This window comes from Fukomys damarensis, unplaced genomic scaffold (assembly GCF_012274545.1).
Source record: "Fukomys damarensis isolate Sample0158 unplaced genomic scaffold, DMR_v1.0_HiC HiC_scaffold_19, whole genome shotgun sequence".
NCBI classification, from domain to species: Eukaryota; Metazoa; Chordata; class Mammalia; order Rodentia; family Bathyergidae; genus Fukomys; species Fukomys damarensis.
In genome coordinates, this window is record NW_022900931.1 from 22,803,213 (window position 1) to 22,826,578 (window position 23,366).

General features: G+C 46.0%; 1 protein-coding gene across 5 annotated transcripts in view; it reads right to left on the reverse strand.

Moving 5' to 3' along the window:
* Nucleotides 1-23,366, reverse strand: part of Bcl2l14 (BCL2 like 14) — a 48,022-nt gene that overhangs the window by 11,316 nt on the left and 13,340 nt on the right. For 3 of the 5 annotated variants that reach the window (XM_010643549.2, XM_010643548.3, XM_010643551.1), the window contains exons 2-6: nt 17,058-17,500; nt 12,908-13,075; nt 10,934-11,004; nt 7,741-8,007; nt 3,555-3,940 (exon numbers count right to left, since the gene is read on the reverse strand). In XM_010643549.2, coding sequence (XP_010641851.1) covers nt 3,902-3,940; nt 7,741-8,007; nt 10,934-11,004; nt 12,908-13,075; nt 17,058-17,493 — 981 coding nt within the window. In that variant the 5' untranslated portion in view covers nt 17,494-17,500 and the 3' untranslated portion in view covers nt 3,555-3,901. Of the gene's footprint in view, nt 1-3,554; nt 3,941-7,740; nt 8,008-10,933; nt 11,005-12,907; nt 13,076-17,057; nt 17,501-22,221; nt 22,403-23,366 lie in introns of those variants that run through there. The other 2 variants (XM_010643550.1, XR_784190.2) reach the window with 2 other exon arrangements.

Here is a 23,366-nt window from a genome sequence, read left to right on the forward strand (position 1 = left end):
TCTCCTCAGGAGGCAGCAGACCTTGGCATCATCCATGGGGTGCTGGTTGTAGGCGCATACAGAATGCAAGAGTTGTGGGGTCAGGAAGGCTTCCATCCAGATTTCAGAAGAAAGCTTGGGAGGCCAGGCAGTGTGGCCCTGAGAGGGCAGTGTGTGAGGCTGTGAGTGTAAAGCCAAAGGTAGAGACCTCAAAAGTTTAGAGAAGCTGAGAACATGGGTCATCCAAAGAAACTGCAAGGAGAGAGCAAAGCCATCCCCAGAGAGAAGCCACGGGAGCCACCACCACCACCAGCAATGCCATGGGGGCGGAGCCACCCACTAACTTTAGATTTCACAACTTGCCACAGATTGCTGGGGATGCTAGAAGAAGAACTGTGAGATTTGATATTTGTCCTGCTAGATTTTAGTCTTGCATTGGTCCCATTCCTTCGTGTCCCCGTTTGTACCTTTTGGAAAGGAAATGTGTATCTTGTGCCACTGGTTGTTGGAAGTGTTTGACTTTCTTTTCATTTGGACAGGGCTTGCAGCTAAATTTACCTTAAATCTCAGAGGAGACTTTCGACTTGGAATTTTCAGCAATGCTAAAAATGTTAGGACTGGGGCAACTCTTAGAGATGGGATTAAGTGCCCTTTGTGTAAAGGGATGTGTGTTGTGTGAGTCTTTGGGGGCCCAGGGGCAGGATGCTATGGCTTGTGCCTAACGTTCCTCCCAAGGCCTCGTGCTACCATAGGGCTTTATCAGAGGTGGCTAAATCTAGAGTCTGTGACACTGGGGTTGAGTGTATGATTACTAAATCTGTCCACTAATTAGTTTGGCACCGCCTTAATCCCCCTGGTAGTCTGTTAAGGTTCTGTCCTCCAGAAGCTGTTGCCCCTCTGCCATGTGCCACCCTGCCTTGGAGCCAGCTGGTATGGACTGAAGCCTGTACAAACTGGGAGCTGAATAAACCTTTTTCCTTTTAACCTTGGGTGTTGTGTATTTTTGTCTCAGCAATGAGAAAAGTAACTAATACAGTGTTTCTCTGTGTAATAGGCCTTTTCACTGATTAAGGGTTTGGGGTTTTGTTTCTATTAATGGTTTTAAGCACTTTATGGTGTGCCTTGGTGCAGTTTGTGTGTGTGTGTGTGTGTGTGTGTGTGTGTGTGTGTGTATGCTTTGCATTCACTGGTTGTCTTGATTCTGTGGGCTTATCCTCTTCATCAAATCTGGAAAATCTTCACTCCATTTACAAATACATTTAGGCTGTTTCTGTGCTGTTTTCTTTTTTAATCTATTGCTTTCTGCAGGTTTACCCATCTGTTCTTCTACAGTGTCTCATTCATTGCTAATCCAGCCCAGTACTTTTTAATCTCAAATATGACAGATTATAGCTCTAGAAGTTTGAGCTATATCTATAAATTACATGTTTTCCACATCTTCCATCATTTCTCTTACTGAACATACATAATTGTAAGTTTTAGTGTCCTTCTGTAATAATTCTATCATCTGTGTCATATCTAGAATGATTCTCTTGATTTTCCACCTCACCACAGGGTCACATTTTCCTGCCTCTGCATGCCTTGTTTTAATTGTATACCAGATAGTTTGTTTGGTTTTTTTGTTTGTTTTGTTTTTGGTATGCCAGTCAGTAGTTGGGTACTAGATATTTTGGTAATCCTAAAAAATTTACTAAGTTCGGTCTGTAGCAGAACTGGGTAATTTGATAAATTCCTTACTTTCAGTTTGGGATATTAATCTCTGCTGAGGAAGACCAGAAGAATTCATTTAGTCTAAGACTAATTTTTTCCCCATTTCTAAGGAGAAATTGTTGAGTATTCAAATTGTTGCTAAGATGGGCACTACTCCTGGTGTTGTGGAAGCTCTGGAAAATGTTCCTTGTAATATTTTCAGGTGGTTCTTTCCAAGCCTCCCTTCATTTCATTGATCAGTGTGCATCTGAAGACCTGAGGACCTGCTCACTGGTCTCTGGAGCTGTGTGTGCCACTCTTTTCTGTTGTTCCTGCTCATTTTGTTTGCTGTGGCTTTCTTGGACCATCGGTTTCATCTGCTCTCCTCAGGAAGGCTGCTGAGCCCTGTGTGGGTCCCCTCTCTCCAGCAGGCCTGGAAATTCTGTATATGCCATACTCTAGAGCAATCATGGGCTCACTTCTTTCCTCACTTGTGCAGGACCAGTTCTTCCTTACCTAATTGAATGCTTGAAACTTGTTTTATTTATTTTGTCTTGTTTAGTGGTTTCAAGGATATTAAATCCAGTTCCTGGCACTCCATCTTCACTAGAAGCTGCAGATGATTTTGGAAGCACTTGGGGAGCTTGTTATGACTACGTGTTTCTTGGACCATACTCTAGTCATGTTGGTTTACAGGCTATAGCAGCAAGGCTAGGGGATGGCTCTGCAGTTGTGGGCCAGAAATACGCCTGGCAGTGGAGATATGAAGTTAAACTAGGTATAATACTTGCTTACAAAAGAGCATACAAAGCACTAGGAAAGACTAGGTAAATCAGTTTTTATGGTACAGTGCATTAAGTATAATGCTTATATACAGGGTGTTTTGGAACATCCTTACAAGGAAACGCAGCCAAACATGGCCCCATGATGGCCAGGGCAAAGTTAGCAAATGGTTAATCATGGAAACTAAGGAGTAAATAGAATACATTTGGGAACTGCAAAGAATTTGGAATGATCGGATCCAAGTGGGAAGAGGAGGGGTCTTTAGTGTTCCATCTGTAAACACGACTCTGTCTCTAACATTTATGGCTTTCATGTGGGAAAAGAAAAAGAAAATAATGCATTGTGATAGGCCAGTGAAGCATTTTATGATAAGTCCAAGTTTCCCTTGAACCTGAAATTATGTGTGATTGACTTACTCATTTATTTGTTCATCACAGGTTTTTTAAGCACCTGTTCTGTGTTGGGCCATGTATAGGATGCTAGAAACCCAGAAATGTGTGAGTCTGTAAGTTGATACTGTTTTAAAAATAGGTCTTTCAATAACTATTTTGAGAGAGAAAAAATTTTCCCCTTAGCTGAGGGTGGCACGTACAAGGGCACCGAGCAGTCACTTATCACTAAGTACCAAGATCTGTTCTAAGTACTTGAGGTAAATTAATTCCCGGATAAACCCTAGCAGTAGTACCTACTATTCATTTTAACCAGAACAACACTGTCTTCACAGGAGTTCTTCAGTGCGTTTTATCAGCTACCCATTGTTACCCCACCCCAGAAAACATTAAAGTCCCGGAGACCGTGTGAAGTAGTGAGTCATGCGGAAGAAAACTGAAGGTGATAAGAGTTGTGGTTTTGTACCGAGTGGAAGTTTTTCAAACTATGAACAAAGAAATGGGTCTAAAAGGCAGACACACCTGTGACTTCCCCAACTAGTGGATACAGCAGTAAACTTCAGAGTTTTCTTTAGGCTGTGTCTGCTAACATGAAGAGCAGAAACTTCCTAAGGGTAGGCTAGAAACAGTGTCAGTATTAGGCCATCTGAAGTGTATTTTTTAAAAAAAAAAAAAAAAAAGTCCTAGAGACTAAAAGAGAAAGCACAGGTTCAGTTTATCATTTCACCTTCGTGAGGCCAACAGACGTCCATAATACTTCCTCTAATGTAGTTTACAGAGACAGGAAGATGGTTTCCATGTTGAACATTTAAAATTACCACTTATCTTTGTACACTTCCTCACACACTCAGGGGAGGACCTGAAAATGTCAGTGTTAAAAATGATGCTACTATTGTCCCTTGAGCTGGAGAAGAGCAGGGCTTCCCCTGGTGCCTCTGAGTCCCAGCAGTAATAACCTCCGTGCTCCTTCTGCCTTGTACCTTTGGATCTTCCCCCACAGTCTGTGTTGAGACACAAGTATATAGGATCACCCCTGGACAATGCGTATTCCAGATGATACTTCAGTCGACTTCTTCAAGCGATATCCCGAGTATTTTTTCCTAGAGGGGGAGAAGAGAAATTCTTAAAATTCCAAGTTGGATGCACTGTTGAAGTAAAAACATATGTCTGTAACTCTGCTCCTATCCCAGGCACGACCTGAGGCCCAGAGTCAGTGCTGGGGTGGGGGGAGGGTTGGAAAGGTGCCTGGCATCCTTGGTGTGCCTGTAAGGAAAACATTAGTGAAGGTCTTGTGTTACACGTCCAGGACCGACAGGCTGAATCTTCTCTTGAAGATGGGAAAGCAGGCTTTGAGGCTGTACTTAAAATTTAAAACAGTGCGTTTTAAACTGGCAGGTTGATGAGTGTGGAACCTCCAAGCCTGTCCTTTTGGGGTGCTGTGGAAAGGTGAGGTCGCAGGACTGCAGGTAACCATGGGAACAGAGCTACACAGTGAGGGAAACGCCTAGGAGCAAATCAGAACCTCACAGCACTCGGATTGGCGCAGTTTGGAGACACAGTGTTTCTTCATTCATTCAATTCATTTGCCATTTCACAAGTATGAGCTGAGCCTCTGTGATGTGCATAAAGTGATGGGAGATACAGCAGGTAACTGGGGCCAAAAGACACATCATCCTGTCCTCAGATGGATTTGTACTTGTGTGGAGCGGGTTAGACGCACTCCTGGAACATGTGCAATACTGAGATAGGGACGCTGAGTTTCTGATAGGATTCCATTCAGGAAGTTTTCCCTCCTTCCACACTACTATGAAGACACCACACATACACCAAAGGGCCAGTGAATGTCCCTTGTTTCTTGCACTCTTGTTTTGGAAAAATTAGTCCTTCCTTTCACATTCTCTTTCTTCCCTCTCCTAGTTTCCATTCACATGCTCCAGATGAAACCTAACAGTGGCCAAGAGTTAAGATTCAGGTTTATGATGTCCTGGATAGATGATATGGTTTGGAATAAAGCTACAGAGGATAAAGAACTAGTACTATCAGTTTTGAAAGCCTTTAAAAATCCCCTTTCCTACTCTTCGGATGAACTCATCTGTTTTTCTAGAGCACCAGCAAGCAAATTAAACTAATTAGAACATTTGGATAAATTTTCTTTTGACCTCTTTATTTCATAACTAGAATTAGAACCACTGTATATACTGAAGCTTATTTGTATCATCAACTTCACCCTCTAACATGCATAACTGAGTGACTTTTAGTATACTCACAGTTGTAGAACTATTTCCTCTGATTTTAGAACATTTCATCCCTCCTATTAAATTTCCCTCATTCCCCAGCCCCTGGCAACCACTAACCTACTCCCTGTTTCTCTGAATTTGTCTATCCTGGACAATTCATATAAATGGAATCGGACAACAACAAATGTACTTTTGTCTGACTTCTTTACTTAGCATGTTTTTAAGGTTCGTATATGTATCAGTGCTTTATTACTCTGGTGGAATCATTCCACTGTATGAAAATACTTCATTTTGTTTATCCATTCAACAGTTGATAGATATTTTGGTTTCTTCTTCTTCTTGGCTATTATGGATAATGAATGCTTCTCTGAATATTTATGTACAAGCTTTTGTGTGAAAATGTTTGCAGTTTTTGTGGTTATACAAACAGGAGTGGAATTGGTTACATACACCCACACCCACTGCATGGTGCTGGGTATTGATCCCAGGAGAACCTTGCACAGTTCCTTGTAACTGTCCCATTTTGGGAAACTATCAAGTTGTTTTCCAAAGGGACTGCATCATTTCACAATCCAGCCAGCTATGAATGAGGAGGAGGATTCCAGTTTCTCCACCTCTTCACCAGAACTTGTCCTTTTATTTTAGTCATCCTAGTGTGTAGAGTTCGCCAAGATTTTATTGTACAGTTCTCTACATTTTTTTTGGTGGGGTGGAGGGTTAGTACTAGGGATCAAACCAAGTGGTCTACCACTGCCACTGAGCTGAATTCCTAGCCCTTTTTATTTTTCATTTGGGGACAGTGACTCACTGAGTAGCTTAGGCTGACCTCACGCTTGTGAGCCTATCTGCTGAGCTTCCCAAATAAATGACGTTACAGTAGGATGCACCTTGCCCAGCACCACCCTGCTATTGAAATAAGGGTAGCAAGCATCTTTTTTACTGTGCTTATTGCCTGACCATTTATCTGTCTTTGGAGAAATGTCTATGCAAAACCGTTGCCCATTTAAAAAATTACTCTTTATTGTTGAATTGTTAGAGCTCACTGCATCTTCTAAATATTAACCGTTTACTAAATATATGATTTACAGTGTTTTCATTCTGTTTCTTTTTTCTTTCTGTGCTGGGGCTTGAACTGAGGACCTAAGCCATGCCAGGTAAGTGCTCGACACCAAGCTGCACCTCCAGCCCTGATTTTCCATTTTGTTGATGGGTGTATCCTTTAAAGAGCAAAACTAAAGTCCCAAGTTTTCTATTTCTTTTTTCTTATGCTGTTTGTGCTTTGGTGTAAAACCACTATGATGTTTGTTTTTAAATAGAGATTTTATGATATTTCAGCTATGTTAGTGGGTTAGACTCCAGAGCTGGCCTGAAAGCCCAGTGGATATTTATCATTTCTGCAGGAAAAAACACTAATAAGACCAATAATGATTTTTAAATTAACATTTAAAACATAGGAATTTGGTCACCCCTGTACACTATTGTATTATGGTACAAACATTGAAGTATTACAGACAGAGGACGGGGAGGCCACAGCTGGAGTGGTCAGAAAAGCTTTAGGGCAGAGGAGGGACTGGAGGGCCTCCTGGGAAGGAGAACGGGGGAACTGAAAGATTATCAAGGAATCTGTTCTCCTTTTAGGATGGGTTCAAGCAGCTTAAATTTAGAAGACTTAGGGCTCTAGTCAGGTACTCAAAGATGATTACACCTGGTGCAAGAGTGTAACACAGAAAGAAACAGAAGACCGGGTAGCCACTGAAGACCACGGCAGGCACTTGAGCTTGGGCAGGATCGGCTGCACTGCCCTCCTGACACCCCAGGAACCAAGCCTGTCTGGAGAGCCCCAGGTCAGTGTGGCTTGCCTAGAGCCAACTCAAGCCTCCCCCTGGCTTCTGGATCATCCTTGTAGAAAGAGTACTGAGGACGATGTGGGGGAAAAGGCTTGTCCTCCTGGGAATACCCTAGGCCTTTGAGAATTTACAGTTCTGGGGTAATGCATTTTGACAAGGCTTGACCTTGTGTAGCCAGTTAAAAATGGCAGTTTTGATCTCAGGGAATGGGAATGAAAGGTGGAAGAGACGTTGAGGCTGAGGCACGAGAGGAAAATATCTGTTTTGATTGATACTGAGTATTTTACAATAGGTGAAAACTGTTTGCTTTATGGTTTGTATCAAAATGGTGGGTCAAAGCAGCAACAACAAAGCCTCATGAACCTTGAATCTCTGTGAAGGAGCAGCCCCACGCCCTGTCAGTAGCTGGGAGTGTGAGGAATGATCTCTCTGCCCAGTCTCACCACCAGACTTCCGCTGCCTGAGGAATTTGTGAAAATAGAAATTACATCTATGTCAACATTTTATATCTCTGAATCTCCTCATTTCCTGTTATATCTGACCAGTCTCTGCTCCCACATATCCTGAAGGAGCTCAGTAAATATTTATGGGTGATGGAGATAATCACTACAAATATGTTCCCATCAATGGGACAGATCTCTTGCCACTCCAGTGTCCTAAAACCCATGAGAACTGCTTCACAGATGTGATCCCTCAACTAAAAAAATTGAAAAAGAGGAGGAGGAGGAGGAAAAAAAACCAAAACAAAAAAAAACTCTTCCCATCCTAACCCTTCTGAGTTTGGAGAAGATTTGTTTTTAAATAGGATGCACTTACCCATCCACCATGCTGTTGGACCCAGGGTGAGAAGTTCTCCTTCAGGTACTTGGCTCCAAAGCCCAGCACCCTGTTCATTGGGTGGTTGTCAATAGCTGTGAGCTTGGCCATGGCATCTATTGCAAGGGCAGCTTTGAAGCCCTGAGCTTTGACTTCTGATTCCCCTCTGGTGTCCACACCCTTGAGGAACTGGTCTGTGATGGTCTTGAAAACAGAATAGGACAGCCCATCCTGGAAGCTGCTCATCAAGTTCTTGTCTTTCTTCAACTGTGCAGGAAAGGAGAAGGAAGCACTCAGTGGAACAGCTTGGGCCACTGAGACAGATAGAAAGCTGCTCATTAGCTCAAATGTGGGCCACTAAAGCACCCAGTAGAAAAGAGCCTGGATTCTAGTCTCAGCCATGACACAACATCCTGCAGGACTAGGCTGAAGCACGTACCTGTTCAGTGAGTTCATTTCACCGGGACAGGTAAGTGATGAAATTGAACAATTCACTCAACATTCAACAAGTATCTCCTGAGCTCTTAGAAGAGGATAGACACTGTGGGTGATTAAGGCTCAGAGCTTCACTCAGAGGGATCTGCAGACCAGCACTACGTGCTTTGCTAGAAGTAGAGTCATGCACGGGATCTGAAGCAGGAGAACCAATGCCTTAGCCCCAAACCTTGCCCCAGCTCTTCATTGTGTGTTCATGGGGAAATGACTAGCCTCTCAGATTTAGTGTTGTCATCTCTAAGCTTGAATGATGCTAGTACCTATAACATAGGGTAGCTGAACAAGGCATTTAGAATAGCAGGGAGGGGCTCTGCAGGATAGGGGTGTCCTGGAAGACTAAGGTGGACATGTTCACTTAAAAAAGTCACATCCACCGATTCCTTTCCCATTGCTCTACTCAAGTGATTTCACTTCCCACCTCCTCTTGAACCTGGAATCTCTCTGCTTTACCTCTTTTGGACCACTATGCAGTACCTTTCGAGAAACAAAGCCTATGTCTCTGCATCTTTGGAAAAATCAGAGCATATGCCATAAATCCTATCATCCTCATTTAAAGATATCCTTGTAATGTCTGTCAGTGTGATGGTTGTTATATGAAAGCACTTTTCTTGGTGAGCAGGGACTAAATGATTATTTGAAAAATCCTATGGAGCTGAGGTTATAGCTCAATAGTAGGGCACTTCCTTAGCATATGCAAGGCCCTGGGTTCGATCCCCAGCTTTGAAAATAAGGCATATAAAAGAAAATCTTCTAGTTCTGTCCTTGGAGTTAAGCAGGTTTTCCAGATGTATTGTTTCTAACAGGAATATCTGGAGGCAAATGGGATGCTATGTGAAGATTTGGGGGAGCAGAGAACAAAAGATAGAGTTCATTTGTGGCCCAATCTCAGCGGTTGGGATCAAACTTTAGCAGGCAGTTGGAAGGGTGGCCTCTGCCAAAACAGTAAAAGAATCAAATGCCAGAGAGAAATACCATCTGCAGGGTACCTCCCCACCCCTTCCACCTGCCTCTCCTGCTCAATGGCTCCTGCTCTCTGGCCTCTGGGGAGATGCAGGGCTTCCCAGCCTGCTCATGCACTCCAGGGGTGGCTTTGCAGTTGCCCTGCTATGGGGAGTTATTTTCTCACCATGCAGTGGGAACTCATCAACCACACAAGCAAGGTTACGCTACTATGTGTTCCAGCCAGTGTGCTCCGCTGGCTAAACACGTACAAGGAATACTGAGCCAAGTTTCCAGAGAAATAATGTAAAATACCACTGAAAACCATCAAGTGAGAGCATCAGGCAAAGTGAGTGTTCTGAGAGTGATGATCTGTGAGAAGAGAAGGAAAGCATCACTGTTCAAGACCACAGAGGTCACTGTCATGCCACCCCTGGGCCCTGGCCTCCCTGCCCTCTACTTGGTCCCTGCAAGTCACTGCCTAGGGAAGGCAGGAAGGAGGTGGCCACGACAGCCACAGACCCTAAGGGTTGGAAAGAATTATCTGAGGCCACCACCTAAAGGACACACCACACACTCCCAGTTCAGGTTCCGAACTGCTAGCTGGTTGTACGTACTTGGAATTCTAGTGACAGGAAGACAGATCACTCTCACAAAGCTGCCTTTGACCCTGATGGTGGCCCTGAGTGGCAGGAAATTCATTCTTACCGAGGGAGAAATGGATTGCCCTTAACTACTATATCCATGGTGCTAGTTCTGGAGAAACGAAAGATTGGCCTGAAATAATGCATCCTGATCTATTTCCTGTTTCCTCTGCACCCCTCCCACTCTCTGGCTTGTGGCCCAAAGCTCATAGCATCCTTTCTCTCTCCTTTACCCTAACATCCCTGGTTTTCATTCTGCCTCTTCTCCCTGGCTCTTCTCCTGGTCACCATTCTCTGGGAATACTTCTGCCAAGGACACTGACGAAGGAAGGAGCTGTGAGCCTGTGTGGCTGGGCGGAGTGGCCTCCCAGTCCCTGCCGTTTGCTCCCGTTGCAGCAGCCCCAAAGCCTGAATTCCTCCCCATCGATTCTGACCAAAACAAAGACAGTGGTCCACAGGCCAGACTGACTGACAGACCCGAGACAACGCTGCAGTGGATGGGCAGTGCATACCAAAAAAACGGCTTTTAGAAGAAGAGAAGCCCTCTGACTACACCAGAGGTTTGCTCACCAGTTCTTACCCCGAAGGCAGCACTCACACACCCTGGATTAGAAGGATGGATTTCAACTTCTAAATGGCTATCCTGCCCTCCCAGCCAACTTGCTGAGAGACACTAAAAGCAGACAGTAGTCTAGCAGCTAAAGGGAGTTTTCAAAAAGGACTCCAGCCTCTGAGTGGATACAGATATCCAGGCTTCAGGGATAATTCAAGACTAAACTCCGCTGAGGATCAGTTACACGCGGAGTAAGATTAATAATCTTATTCAGCAAATTTTAATATACTGGCGTCTTTTCTTACAATAACACAGTTACTTTTCTAGTTTCCAAAAATTCCAAGGAGGCTCCAGAAGGTTTACTTAATGTTTTCCAAAGTGATTCATTTTCAAGATGTTGCCAACCTGGAGAGTGTAGACTCCAAGGGAAATAAACTTTAAGACTAAGCAGAAACCAGAACTTTGGAAAGGGGGAAGGTTGCAATCTGGAGTACAGCTCCATTCTCCTGCACTAGAACATGGGCAGAGGAAGAAAGCACACAGGTTCCAGGCCCCTCATTACCTCAATTTCCAACTGATCCCCTGAATATTTCAGCAGCTCAACAATTTTGGTGATTGTTGGGTCTTCTCCATCTGTTGGGTGAGGGAATTAACAGTTATTTCTTTCAATAGAAAGACAAAATAATCTTAAAATTTTCCAGTGGCAATGCTTATGGCTTGGTTAGGGAGTGGGGGAAAAGCATGCTTTCTAATTTGTTCGTAAATCTCACCTGTTCTCACTAGAGACAATCACTCGTGCCTTCTACAGACCCCTCCTCCCTTCCTGTTTTTCTTGGTTTCTTTGCTTAGTGTCCCGGTTCCTCTTCTCCTACGCTTTCTTCCTTTCTGTTTTTCCTCCCTTTTAGTCCCTCAATTCTCACTGTGAAATTCATCGCTTCATTTCCTGTAGGAGTTGTTGAACACATAAATTCCACTCCATAGGATGCTGTCTATAAAGACACTCAGGAGAAATTTCCCTCCTTTTTAAGTTTAATTTTTAATTAGTTAATTAGATATTTTTTGCAGCGTAGGGTATTGATCCTAGGCCTTGTGCATTCTAGGCAAGCACTGTCCCCTAGGGCTGTGCCCCCAGATCTCCCTCTGGTCTTTAGTCTTCTCCTCAGTAGATGGTAGTTTTTCCTTACCACCTTATATTCCATATTTGATTATATTTCTTCCTTCAGGTAGCTGCTACAAAGTATAGAGCCAGAATTATAGCCCAGGTCTAAGAAGGCATATAATCTTCCTGACCTACATATTGGGATTAAACCAATTTCTGAACCCATCCTATTTTTGTTTTCTTTTTATATAATCTTTCAGATTTGATTTCATCTGGCCACAATTTATACTTCATAGGCTATGCTGTGCAACAGGTGGAATATAAAAACATAATTAATAAATGTCGCTGCTGCCAATGCTAAAATGGCAGATGGGTTGCAAAATGGCTACATGTCAGTGTGCGGCACCTATGTTGGAACAGGAGAGGTGGACTGTGACATTTTGTGTCTCACAACTCGCCAGCAACTCAGCGCGATGAAAATGGCCCTTGGTACACAAACGCAATCCAAACGGGGAAAAGTCGTTTACTGAGAGCACAGTATTTCTGACTTGTGGCCCAGTTTCTGAAATCATGAGTCCACATGTTTGTCCCAGGTAAGGGGAAAAGAGACGCCAGGGAAGCGATGGGACTCCTGGGGCTCCTGTTAGTTGAGAGGGAAGAATGTGTGCTTCCACAGCTGTGGGTAGTTGTATCTGCTGCTGCCTCCTCTCCCTGGGAAAGCTGCTGTGTGAGTGGCCTGCATCCCTCAGTGCCCAGAGGAAAAGCTCCTTAGCATTAGCTTGGTTTCAGATACAGCTTCCTATCTCCAGGCATACTTGAGATAGTAGTAAAGTAGCAACACTTCCTGGTCCACAGACTGATCTTCTCCTTACTAAAAGCCTCTGTGGCAGTTCGCAGCTCCCCAGGACAGCAGATGGCGCCGGCAGAGCTGCCCCTCCATTTCCGGGGGTCAGGAGACACTACTGGCTTTGGGGGGCAAACCTCTGCTTTGTCCTTCAGTGTTCTGCAGACCCAGGAGCCACCTCTGCCTCACATCCTCCACTGGAGCTTGGGTCCACAGGAGCCCAAAGCAGTATTTCCTGAGTCAATGCTCCAACTCTTATCTAGTGTGAACTGGTACCGAGCTGTCATTACATTGGTCGAGTCTAGGACTGCATTCCTCTCCCCAGGACAAGGGCAGTGCAGGCTCTGCACTCCCTCTCCTGCTCCACGGGAGACTTCTGACTCAGCAGTGAGTGGGGTAGGTGTGGTGAACCTGCCGGTGCATCCTGTGCCTCGGGTTGGTGTCTCAGCCAGAGCTCGGCCTCCGGTGTGCTGAGGTAGGGTTTGTGGAGAAGCCCAAGATGCAGAGCCCTGAGCTGAATAAATACACCGGCAATCGTACACCTCTGGCCGCACACTCTCCACCCAATGCAAACACTCGGAAGGAAGGTTTACCTTTCTTAGAAGTTGCAGCTCTATGTTCTAAGCCTCCCGGCTGGAATTGGAAACTCTGTAATTTTGTACCCTTGAACTTGAAGTGTCTTCCCTGGGCTTCTAGCGGTGGCCAGGAGTACACGATTTCAGCCACTCGGTTGGCGATGGAAGCAATTTTGGGGTCCACGGCTGAAATGAGACAAAATGATGCTGAGAGGCCCTGCCCAGAAGAACTGTCTGCCTCACTGGTATGCACGGTTGGCCAGAATGGGAGGAGATGGCTCAGAAGTGTGTGTGTGTGTGTGTGTGTGTGTCGGGGGTGTGGGTTCTTCAGAAAGGACTGGCAGTTGCTGGGTGGAGGCTAGGATGTGGGAGGAGTATTTCCACCCTGAAACAACTGCCTTTCTGTGTCTTCATCTTGCAAAGTGAGGGTCCCCTTTTCCCTTTGCAAGGGAAGAAACACAAATGGGAGCACTTGCTTAGTCCTTCGCTTGAGGGAATGCTCATTATGTTTTCGTTCTGTTTTTGGATACCCTTTGTACCACGGAGAGCTGTCCCCTGTGTGCACAGGAGGGCATTCAATAGATTGACAAACTCTTGGGGGTTCATCACTGAGGGGAGAAAAATACCCCACTGACCAGTCATCTCCCAAATTCATTACCAAATAACCACCTGTTGGCCTTGCTCTTAAAGACTCTCCATATCTACTAGAAAGCATTCAGTTGATACTTTTAGAAATCTAGGGTGCATAGAGCGACTTTGAGTTTGGAAGCCATTAACTGAGGGATGGCAGAATTCCTAGGAATCCCTGCTGACTTCACGGAGCCTCCATACTCGACATGGCCTACCACACTTTGGCCTTCAAATATGGGAGAGAAAACATAAACCCATATTTGTTTAAGCCATAGTTGTTTGGCTTTTCCATTGTATCTTTTAAAAATTTTATTAGTCCGCGTTTTCAGTACATAATGTTTGCACTCCTTCTGTGGCATTGATACATGTACCTGATGCATCTTAATTCTTTCCATCCCTTCCTTTCCCTGTCTTCCCTTCATTTCTTGTGTCCTTCTGCATCTAATCCTTTTATTTTTTTTCCTGAACCTAATGTTAACTTTAACATTCCATATATAGCCAATCATGGCTGTGGAGAAACAAGATTAGAAGCTAAAGGACTTGGGTTCATATCCCCTGAGACTGGTGTTAATCTGTTTCTTCATATCGTAGAGCCTCTTACTGATAGACTTTGATCTTGGATCCTAACCTCACAGTTCCCATCATGAGCCTGGTGTCTGAGTCCTGGAAATGAGAGCACAGGCTGAGTCGTGGCCTTTCACGAGCAGCACCCACAGGAAACCCACTGCTAGACTCTGGCTACGGTAAGGCAACAGAGACCTGGACTACGAGGCTCCTTTGTGTCACACCCAAAGTAAAACCAGCGCTATTAGCATAAAAACCACATAATTAACCAGTTAAACAAGAAAGGGATGAGAAATGTGAGGAGGAAGGTAAGGAAGCCTTGGCAGGTAGTCATTTCTCCTTTTTTAAAGAGAGGTCTTTATTCATCTATCAAGTGAGATATATAGATATATAGATATATAGCGAAATTGTGAGCAGTTGCAAGAAGGTACTCTGCAAGTGAGCTGGATTATGTAGAAAGAAATCACCCTGTGGCCTTTTCCTCTTCTTTCTTCCTGCTTAAAATGTACACATGGTGGCTGGAGTCCCAAGAGCCACCTTTAGAATATAAGGTGTCCACTTGTCTGGCCTCACACAGAAACCTCTTGGGTTACAACCAGAATGTTAGGGTTAACTTACAATCAGAGTCTTGAGTTACGACCCAAATGCTGGTTGTAACTCCTCTGTGGGGTTGAGAATCCTGGGCCAGTGTCTTCCTAAGGACGCTGAGATCCGCCTGTGTACAGGAGAGACTCTGAAGGCTGAGTAGGGGAGCCTGGGCCTTCACTGACCCTGTGGTCGATGACACCTGGCCCCATAGTGAGTCTCCCCATGTTTGCAGGTGAGGAACTGGTGGAGGGAAACTCGGAGGAGCTGTCTAGAGAGGAACTTCAGCAACTTCTGGCTGAGCAATAGAGAATGGCCGCTGAGGAGCTTTCTAAAGAGGAGGGGGAGGGAGTATCAGCAATCAGTGCCCAAAGTTCTTCTTCTGAAATAAAGGAACTCCTGAAAAAATGGACAGAGCTGCAAATGTGTAGAGGAGACCCACCCAGACAGATAAAGTCAACGGCTGCGATCAGTCTCTTAGTGACAGTGTCACGTGCTACTACAGAACAGTGTTAAGGAAAAGACACAGCCTTAGAGCAGTGTTTGGTTCTGAAGAGGTTGAGACCTAGTGAGCCAGAAGCAGGTCCTAGTGGGCTACAGACTCTCCCAAGGAGAGAAAGGGCACCAGAGAGCCAGGTTCCTCATATTCTTGCGGAAGGGGACTCTCCTTCCAAATGGTAACCACCTTCCATTTCATCCTCCCTTCCTGTGAGCCAGCGGTGTCAACTTGAAGGGTGAGCACAGCATGAACCTGTTGTTTCTGGTAAGCCAGGAACGTTTTATAACTTTTTGGTGAATACAATAAGAAAATTATTGGTGTTTCTGGTAAATTACACACATTATACAACCCCTTTTTATTATGAAAAGGTTAAGGGGTGCTTTGGGAGGTTCAGAATGCATTATGGGTGTTGCCGTTATTTCTTATGTGAAAAATAGCCTCAACCTACAACCAACTTGAGTTACAATCAGCCCTTGTGAACAAATTAAGTTCATAAGTCAAGAGACCACTGTATAATATCATTCTATATGCAGTTATTCAGCCTCAGAGACTAGTCAGCAAATAAACCTGTTTTTAATTTAATCTTGTATTCTGTCTCACATAGTTTAGTTTTCTTCACCTCCCTTACCACTACCATTGTTTTCTAAACAATTTTAGGGAAAAAAAAAGGTAAAGCGATATTTCCTTCAATGTCTAAACACAGAATGTCATTTATCCCAGAAAAGCCAGCAGGGAGACCTGTAAATACACACTTCCTCCCTGCAGCGCAGTCCACACGGCAGGAGGCAAAGCCGAGCCTGTTCGAGGCCATTCTGTGCCCATAGCCGGGGACCACCCCCCTACACCCGCATACCCACCAGCTGTCCCCACGCTGGGAGCCGTGAGGCAGAGGGGACAGAGGGGAGGATGCTGGGATCTGCTTCCTTCACTCTAGAGTCAGTGTCGCCACCCCGAATTCCGAGAGCAGACACCCCCGAAAAGGTGAAAGAGCGCCAGCCAGGACCTCTCTGTCCTCTGGAGTTCAGCTCCCCGCTGCGCGGCCCTAGCCAAGCCCCTATCCACCCTCCTGTGGGACTCCAGTACCTCCCGTTACCTGTGGGAAAGGCCCCCCTATCCCTGACCCCCTGCTCCAAAGATCTGCAGCTAATGGGAATGGATGGTCCCCTGGTCACATGGGTGCTGATCTCCAAGCCCAGGTGGTAGGACAGTCTAAAACTGAACCATTACTGCCCCCTGGTGACCAGTATCAGCAAGCTACCAGGCCCATCAAACCCCGCAGGAAGGGCTTTTCTTAAAGTGTGGGTGCTGGGCGTGGTCTGTGGGGGAGAAGATACTTCTGCCGAGGTTATAGATGAAGCTCCACTCACAGGATAAACATCTTTGATACAATTGGTTTTGTTCCAGTGAGGGAAGGTTTTGTCACTGCTCCTTAGTCGTTAAAAACCAAAAAAAAACCCCACTGTGGGTTGTGTTTTGAAAAGTATTTTTGTTTCTGTCTAGCCTTTCTGTCAACCTTAAGAAGCAAAGGAGGGCAGGATACCCCCAGTGTACACAAGGAAACAAACTGTGGGGGCCTGAGAGGTCCAGCTGCCCCTAGAAGAGAGGGGGCCCTGCCCTTTATGGGCCTCTGACACCAAAGACCGAGACTGGGCAGCGGGCTTACTTATAGAGAGTGGAGCCCGGAAATCAAGGACGCCTTCACTGCCACCTGCCTCCTTTTTTGTAGTCTTAAGAAAAGCAGGGTGATTGTTACAGAATGCTGATCAGCTGGAGGGCAAGGCAAATGAGTGCCATCTAAGGCCCTTCTTTAAAGAACAGGAAAGATGAACCACTGTGCATACAGCCACAGGAAAGATTTGGGGCGGAAGAGGAATAATCCCCCAATCCTACCTTCACTGCCCTGGCGCTGTGCCACGTTGGAAAGGGACCTGGACCACTGCTGACCGTGGAGACTGCCCTGGAGTTCCACGGGCCACGGGCCCTGAGAACGCACCTCCCTCGGTGAGCTCGGAGGCTCTTCCTCCTTTTCGGTTACCCCAAACAGTGCTCTCAGAGAATACTTTTTCTTGCCCAGGTTGATGTGCTTCTCGCTGGATGAGGAATCTCTGGAAGGCCGTGACACCTGTGTCCATGACTCGACTGGCCAACTCCCGCCCGGCTGCAGGGACAGGCTTTTTGTTCTGAGCACCTTGGATGAGTAGACAGAAGAGGAGCTCTTGAAGACGTGGTGCCTGGCATAGAAGGCCAGGAGTTTGAATTCTAGGCTGTCTGGGTCATCGTCATCCAGGGGCACGTCTTCCAGGTCACACACGCTGGTGCTGCACATGGTGGGCCTGTAACAACAAGGTTCACAGGTGTCTGTCTCAGTGTGCGGCCCTTGGTCCTTCTAGGTTAGGGGAGGCGGGGTGAACTCTCAGCACGTATCTAGCAAGCACCTGTTTTAATTTCCAGGGTAACTGAAGGTGGAAAGGCCAGAGCCTCACTGGAACAGGAAGAGACATCAGTGTAGACAACTCCAAAGGAAGAGAATGAGCCGAGAGCTGTCATGGACATGCAGATAGCCCAGCCCAGAGAGATGGGACAGGGACAGGTCACCTCCACCTAGAGGGGCGGTGAGGGAAGGCTCTTGGGAGGACAGAGGTTTAGACAGGTGGGTAGATACTCACACTAAGCACTGAATACTGAATGGCCTGAGAGTGGATTCTGGTGACTTTAGGATGTGATTTTTTGTTTCATTTCCTCTGATTTCTTTTTGAGACAGTCTCTCACTATGTGGTCCAGGATGACTTTGAACTCCCTAAATTGCCCAGGCTGGCCTCAAACTCAAAACCCTCTGGCCTCAGCTTCCCCATGCTCCCCCATGCCTGGCTTAGGTTGTGTACATGCTATTATAGTGCACTGATGGTGAACCTTTTAGAGGTAAAGCTTTCAGTGATAACAAACAGCCGGCTGAGGCATGTGTGCCACAGGTTCACCACCCCTGTTGTGGTGGAAACATTTGATAGCCAGGGGTCAGGAAAGAGGGGGGCAGAGGTGGATGGTAGTGGATATCACCAGGCTGAGAGCTTTGAATCTTCTCATATCATTCGGTCTGAGGCTGTGGGGAAGGTGGTTGAGCAAAGAGGGAGAAGTGGTTGGTGATTTAGCTCAGCACAGGGTCCTGGGTTCAATTCCCAGTACCAAACCAAACCAAACCAAAAACAAAGACGGAAAAATGCCGGAACCCCCGACACTCTGATTCCTCTGTCTGTCCTGTACCCTCTGCTTCAGTGTCTTCAGATTTGCTTCTGTTTAATAGCGCAGGTTAAGATTTCATCTGATGAAAGCATACTGCTATTATTATAGTGCTGGGGAGGAACCTCGGCCTCACACATGCTGGCCAAGCACTCCGCCACTGGGCTACACCCCAGCTGCATAATAATAATGGTAGCATTATTTTACAGATTTACAGAGCACTGATGGAAGCAATGGAGAGCCTTTCCATGTGTATCAGCACAGGCGTGCTTTACAAAGACCAGCACAAGCCCTAGTGGCAGGGGCAGAAGGATTTCATCTTGATTCCCATGTAAATAACTGTGTTTATGTGATGAACAGATTTGGCTCAATTTTGCTTGCTTACGCTTTCATAAAATAACTCCCTTTCGGATTGTCTGCTAGGGAAATATTTCTCTTTGCTAATAACCTACTTTGTTTTCTTCAGTTTTTTGTTAAGGACTACATATTCTTTTTTGTCTCAGATGATAGCAAACCCAGATTTACTATCTCTCACTGGATTAAAATTGGTAGTCATTGGATGTGCTTGAAAACAACTTGGGCTTCTCAGTCCCAACAGTCTCGAGTTCAAATCCTGGTCACTCTAATCACTAGTTTTGTGACCTAGAACAGGCTGCCTTCCCTCTCTGAACTTGAGCTACCTGTAGTTAAATTGCGAATCATAAAGTCATCTTGCAGAAATATGATGGGGGGATCAGACACTGCCTGAAAAGTCTCAGCACAAAACCTTGCTTACAGCTGTGTATTATTCTCCTATGGTCATGGATGCATCAGTTAACGAGAGGGATGTGTTTTGAGAAATTCATGGACAGGCAATTTCTTTCCCTTTAGGATGGTATTAGGGATTGAACTCAAGGCCTTTACATTGAACTACATCCCAAAGTCTCTTTAAAGATTTTTAAAATTTTGAGGCACAGTCTTGCTAAGTCCTCCACATGGGGCTTGAACTTGTGAACCTTCTGCTCTGCCTCCCAAACTGCTGGAATTGCAGGTACGTGATACCACATCTGACAAAGCAGTTTCATCACTGTGCAAACACGTGTATTTACACAAACTGGGAGCGCCGTGACGTCACCGGGACATAAAATCTTATGGGGTCGCCTTTGTATCTGGGCTCCCTTGTTGACCTTGTTATGTGGCGCATGATGGTACAGCTGGCATCCCAGGCCCATGGGCTCCGGCCTTGATGCGGCTCTTACGTGCCCTCCTCTACTGGCCCTGCTGGTCTTTTGGCATGTAGGCGGGTATGGTAGTAAGCTGTAGTGACAGTAATGGTGCACACAGGCAAGTCCCTCCTTTGCTTTCCATTGTCCCTGTCATTCCAGAACCAACCTATAAGGAAACGGGGCAGTAACTGCAGTTCTGGCTTGATGTGGTATGAGTGGTCCAGACCACCTGAGTGGGTGCCTGCAGCACGCAGGGCCAGGGTAGGACAGCTCCGCCTTGCCACATCCCTGGGCGAGTGGCTTAGTATCTTTGGTGGTTGGTTCCCACAGAGACAGGATGACCTCTAATTTGCCCCGGGGTCTGCTATCTGAGGGAGTCTGAGGCACTGGGCTCTCTCCCTGCAGTCCCGTCCCACGCTTCCTGTTCCTCAGCGGCTTCCTTCCCGCTGGCTGCTGTGGAACCACTGAGCCAAATCCCTGGCCCTGCTATCGGGATTTTGATGAAAGGGAAGTGGGGAGCAGCAGGGGGCTGTGTCAAAAATTAGGTGACAATGGAGGGGCAGAAATGGACATCCTGGGGCAGCAGTGGGAAGAGACACAAACACATTTACCACGCAAGCAGACATATTCCCACAGCTCCTTTCAAGTCCCACAAGCCCTCATTTTTAAAGCTTTTAACATATTGTGAAGGCTTTACAACTGCGATTGTGTGTGTTGTTGGAGAGAGGAAGGGGCTGACTTCTCCAAGAAACAAGTTTGTTGTATATGCTTCGTCAGGAGCAACCTCAGAAAGCAGAAAAACTACCGCGGTCAAGATAGGGCACAAAGTCCTTCCACTTTGGAGAAGGACCTTTTGCCATCTAGAAAGTAATGGTGGGGGGAGATGGTGCAACCAACAGGCAATAAGTGTGAGTAAAGTGGAAAGGAAGGGAGTGCTCAGGACGTAGCCATCTATGAAGAAGGAAGGGTGGGGATCGGGCGTGTGTGGTGACTGGAACAAATGGAGATGTAAAGTTTCTAGTGAAGACACAACGTACAGAACAAGTTTTCCTTCTTGCTAAGCCTCATTATAAATGAAGGGAAAGCTACTGTTAAGTTGATAGCGAAGTCTTCCATTAAAGCCGAATTGGGTGAGAGAATTTGTCATACCTTTGAACCTGCCTACTGTCAGCAATCCCTACCGATGTTTTTTACCTTAAGAAGGCAGAGTAGAAATAGAAATGTGACTATAATTGTTCTGTTTACGGAGGCCTTGAGCCCTGATTCAGAACCTGGAGATAGGAGAGTTTAGCTCCTCTATAAAACTTTTAAAGTTTATTCTAGGGACCCAGCGCTCTTCTCACCACGTACATTTACATTCTTTCTCCTTATCTGCCCCAAACCTACACTTCCAGAGGCTAGGTTATACAGCTTCTTTTGTTGGGGCCCTGTCTTCCAGGTGTTCTCCCAGCGTGTCCTTCGGGAGCCCAGCTGCACGGCCCTGACCTGAGTGTCCCCGGAAGGCCTACCTGCAGCACACACCTACACTCCGGAGATCACCACACACTCTGTGGAGTGCGATTTCACTTCCCTTCCCATGCTAGGTGATAGGCACACAGGAAGTAACAACAGGGCAACTTCATGTTTCCGCATGCGGAGGCTGCCATGACCCAGTGCCTAAATTCTGCTGCCTTTGGGACCTACACTTGGTCCTAGTCACTTCTGTCTGTCCCAGAGATGAGGATCATGGAGAACCCTCGGTGACAGGCCCATAAAAGAGCTGACTTTGCTTCACCCAGGACTTGGGAGTTTCTGGGTATTGATGTTCCTCCTGGACAGAGATTTCTGGGCTAAATCCTAAGCTCTGTCTTGTCAGACTTGCCTTCAGCTCCCTGGGCCCCTTCTGCCCACGGGTTGTCCATATTCTTCTCCTCACTCCAGCCCTCTCCGTGCCTTTATTTTCTCTGCCCTGCCTGTCATCTCTGAGTGTGACAAGCGCCTTCAGTCTTAAGGGAAATGAAGAATGGTATACAGTGCCTTAAACTCCCACAGTGGAACCCAAACTTGGGTTGTATTTGTCATATAGAAAAGCTAAGGCTCTGATTGTGAAGAGTGGATTTCTTGAGGGCTGGAAGGTAGTTTTCCCCTTTTACCTGGGTCAAGTATTCAAGAAGTCCCTAGGGGGTCTGCCAGGGTGGGGATGAGCAACCCTGTTCCTCAGTGCTCAAGCCTGGGGATCACCCCCCACCTTGGGCCTCCATCCCTGCTCTGGGGGAGGGGCCTGCAAGGTTCCAGGTAGGCGAGCACCTGGCCACTGACAGGCTGTCATTGTGCCACAATCTTGTTTTTAGAGGTACTAGAGACGACCAGTTAGTGCCCAAAAGGGACTAAGCCAATTGTATATTCTTTACTGAACTCCCAAACTCTCTGTAGCCAAAAGAGAAACCTCCATACCCCTTTTCTCCCCCTTTCCTGGAAACTAACTTTAACTAGCTTCTCAGTGTCCCTTTGTATCCTGAGACTGGGGTAAGAACTTTGTAATAAAGGCTCCCTAATTAGCTGCCTTCTTTGGGAAGTCTGGACCGAAGCTGGACTGGATCCTCCTGAAAGCTGCAGCCTGCTGCCTCCTGGGTTACCTGTTTGAGGCGGTCACTGGCTTCTGCTGCAGACCAGGTGGCAGGTGGCTATTTCTATACTTTAGTCTCTCCGCAGAAGCTTGAGAGGAAACTTCTCACCGGTTTTCCAGTCTTCTCACTAGAAAGGCTGCAGTGACTTACAGCCGCAGGTTGTTGCTTTCTTGGGTTTAGATAAGGCTGAAGCCACAGTTCGGGAAAGAGAGCCACTTCCTCATTAAGCCCCACCCTGGGCTCCTCCACGGAAGGAGGAGCCAGCCTTTGCCCCTGTAATTTGACTTGAAAAGGAATTTTGCATCCTTCATCAAACAGCTTTCTTTGCCCTTAGAAAAAACTAGGTGGGTCTTTTCCTGGTACTTCTTTCCTTCTGGTTTTATCAGTTTAACAAATATTTACAGACCACCTAGCATGCCACAGCTACAGGACACCACTGAAAGGCAGGCATTAGTATTTTGGCTTAGCAGGTAAGGTAACTGAAGCTTGGGGAAGTAAAGAATCTTGTGCTGGTGAGTTAAACTGAGATCCAAATGCTGTCTGGCTGGCTTTACTTTATATTATCTTATTGCACCTGTAAGATTAAAAAATTATGCTCAAATCATGCCATTGAAAAGCTTTACAAAATGAAGCTAACCACAGCCCTAGTACGGACCCCAAAGCCTCAGCTAAAGACGTGTGTCACTATTTTAGGGATAGGAGCCCCTAGATAGAGGAAGCGAGACATTTAAGTATGACTGTACTCTCTAACCAGATCCCTAATGGAAGTAGGTATTTATGGCTGTCCTTGAGATCATGAATCCTTGTGCAAGCCTGGTGGAAATGTGAAGGTGGAGGATGTGGGAATGGTGAGAGGGGAATTAAGGCAATTTTTATCAAAGTAGGGGAAGAACTGGTTATTTAAAAATGAGGCAAACGGGTCTAGGAGGGACAGGTGGTAGTTAGAGCTTGGCTACTCCGAGTGAATTTTCACCTACAAACTAATGTTTATTGTACACAATTGCATCACTCTGGTCAGTTTAGGGAAAGTTGAAGAAATTGAAAACTGGGCATGGTGGCTCATACTTCTAACTCCAGAACTCTAGGAGGCTGAGGCAGGGGGATTGGCAAGGGGAAATTTAGCAAACCTGTCTAAGAAAAAAAAAAAAAAAAAA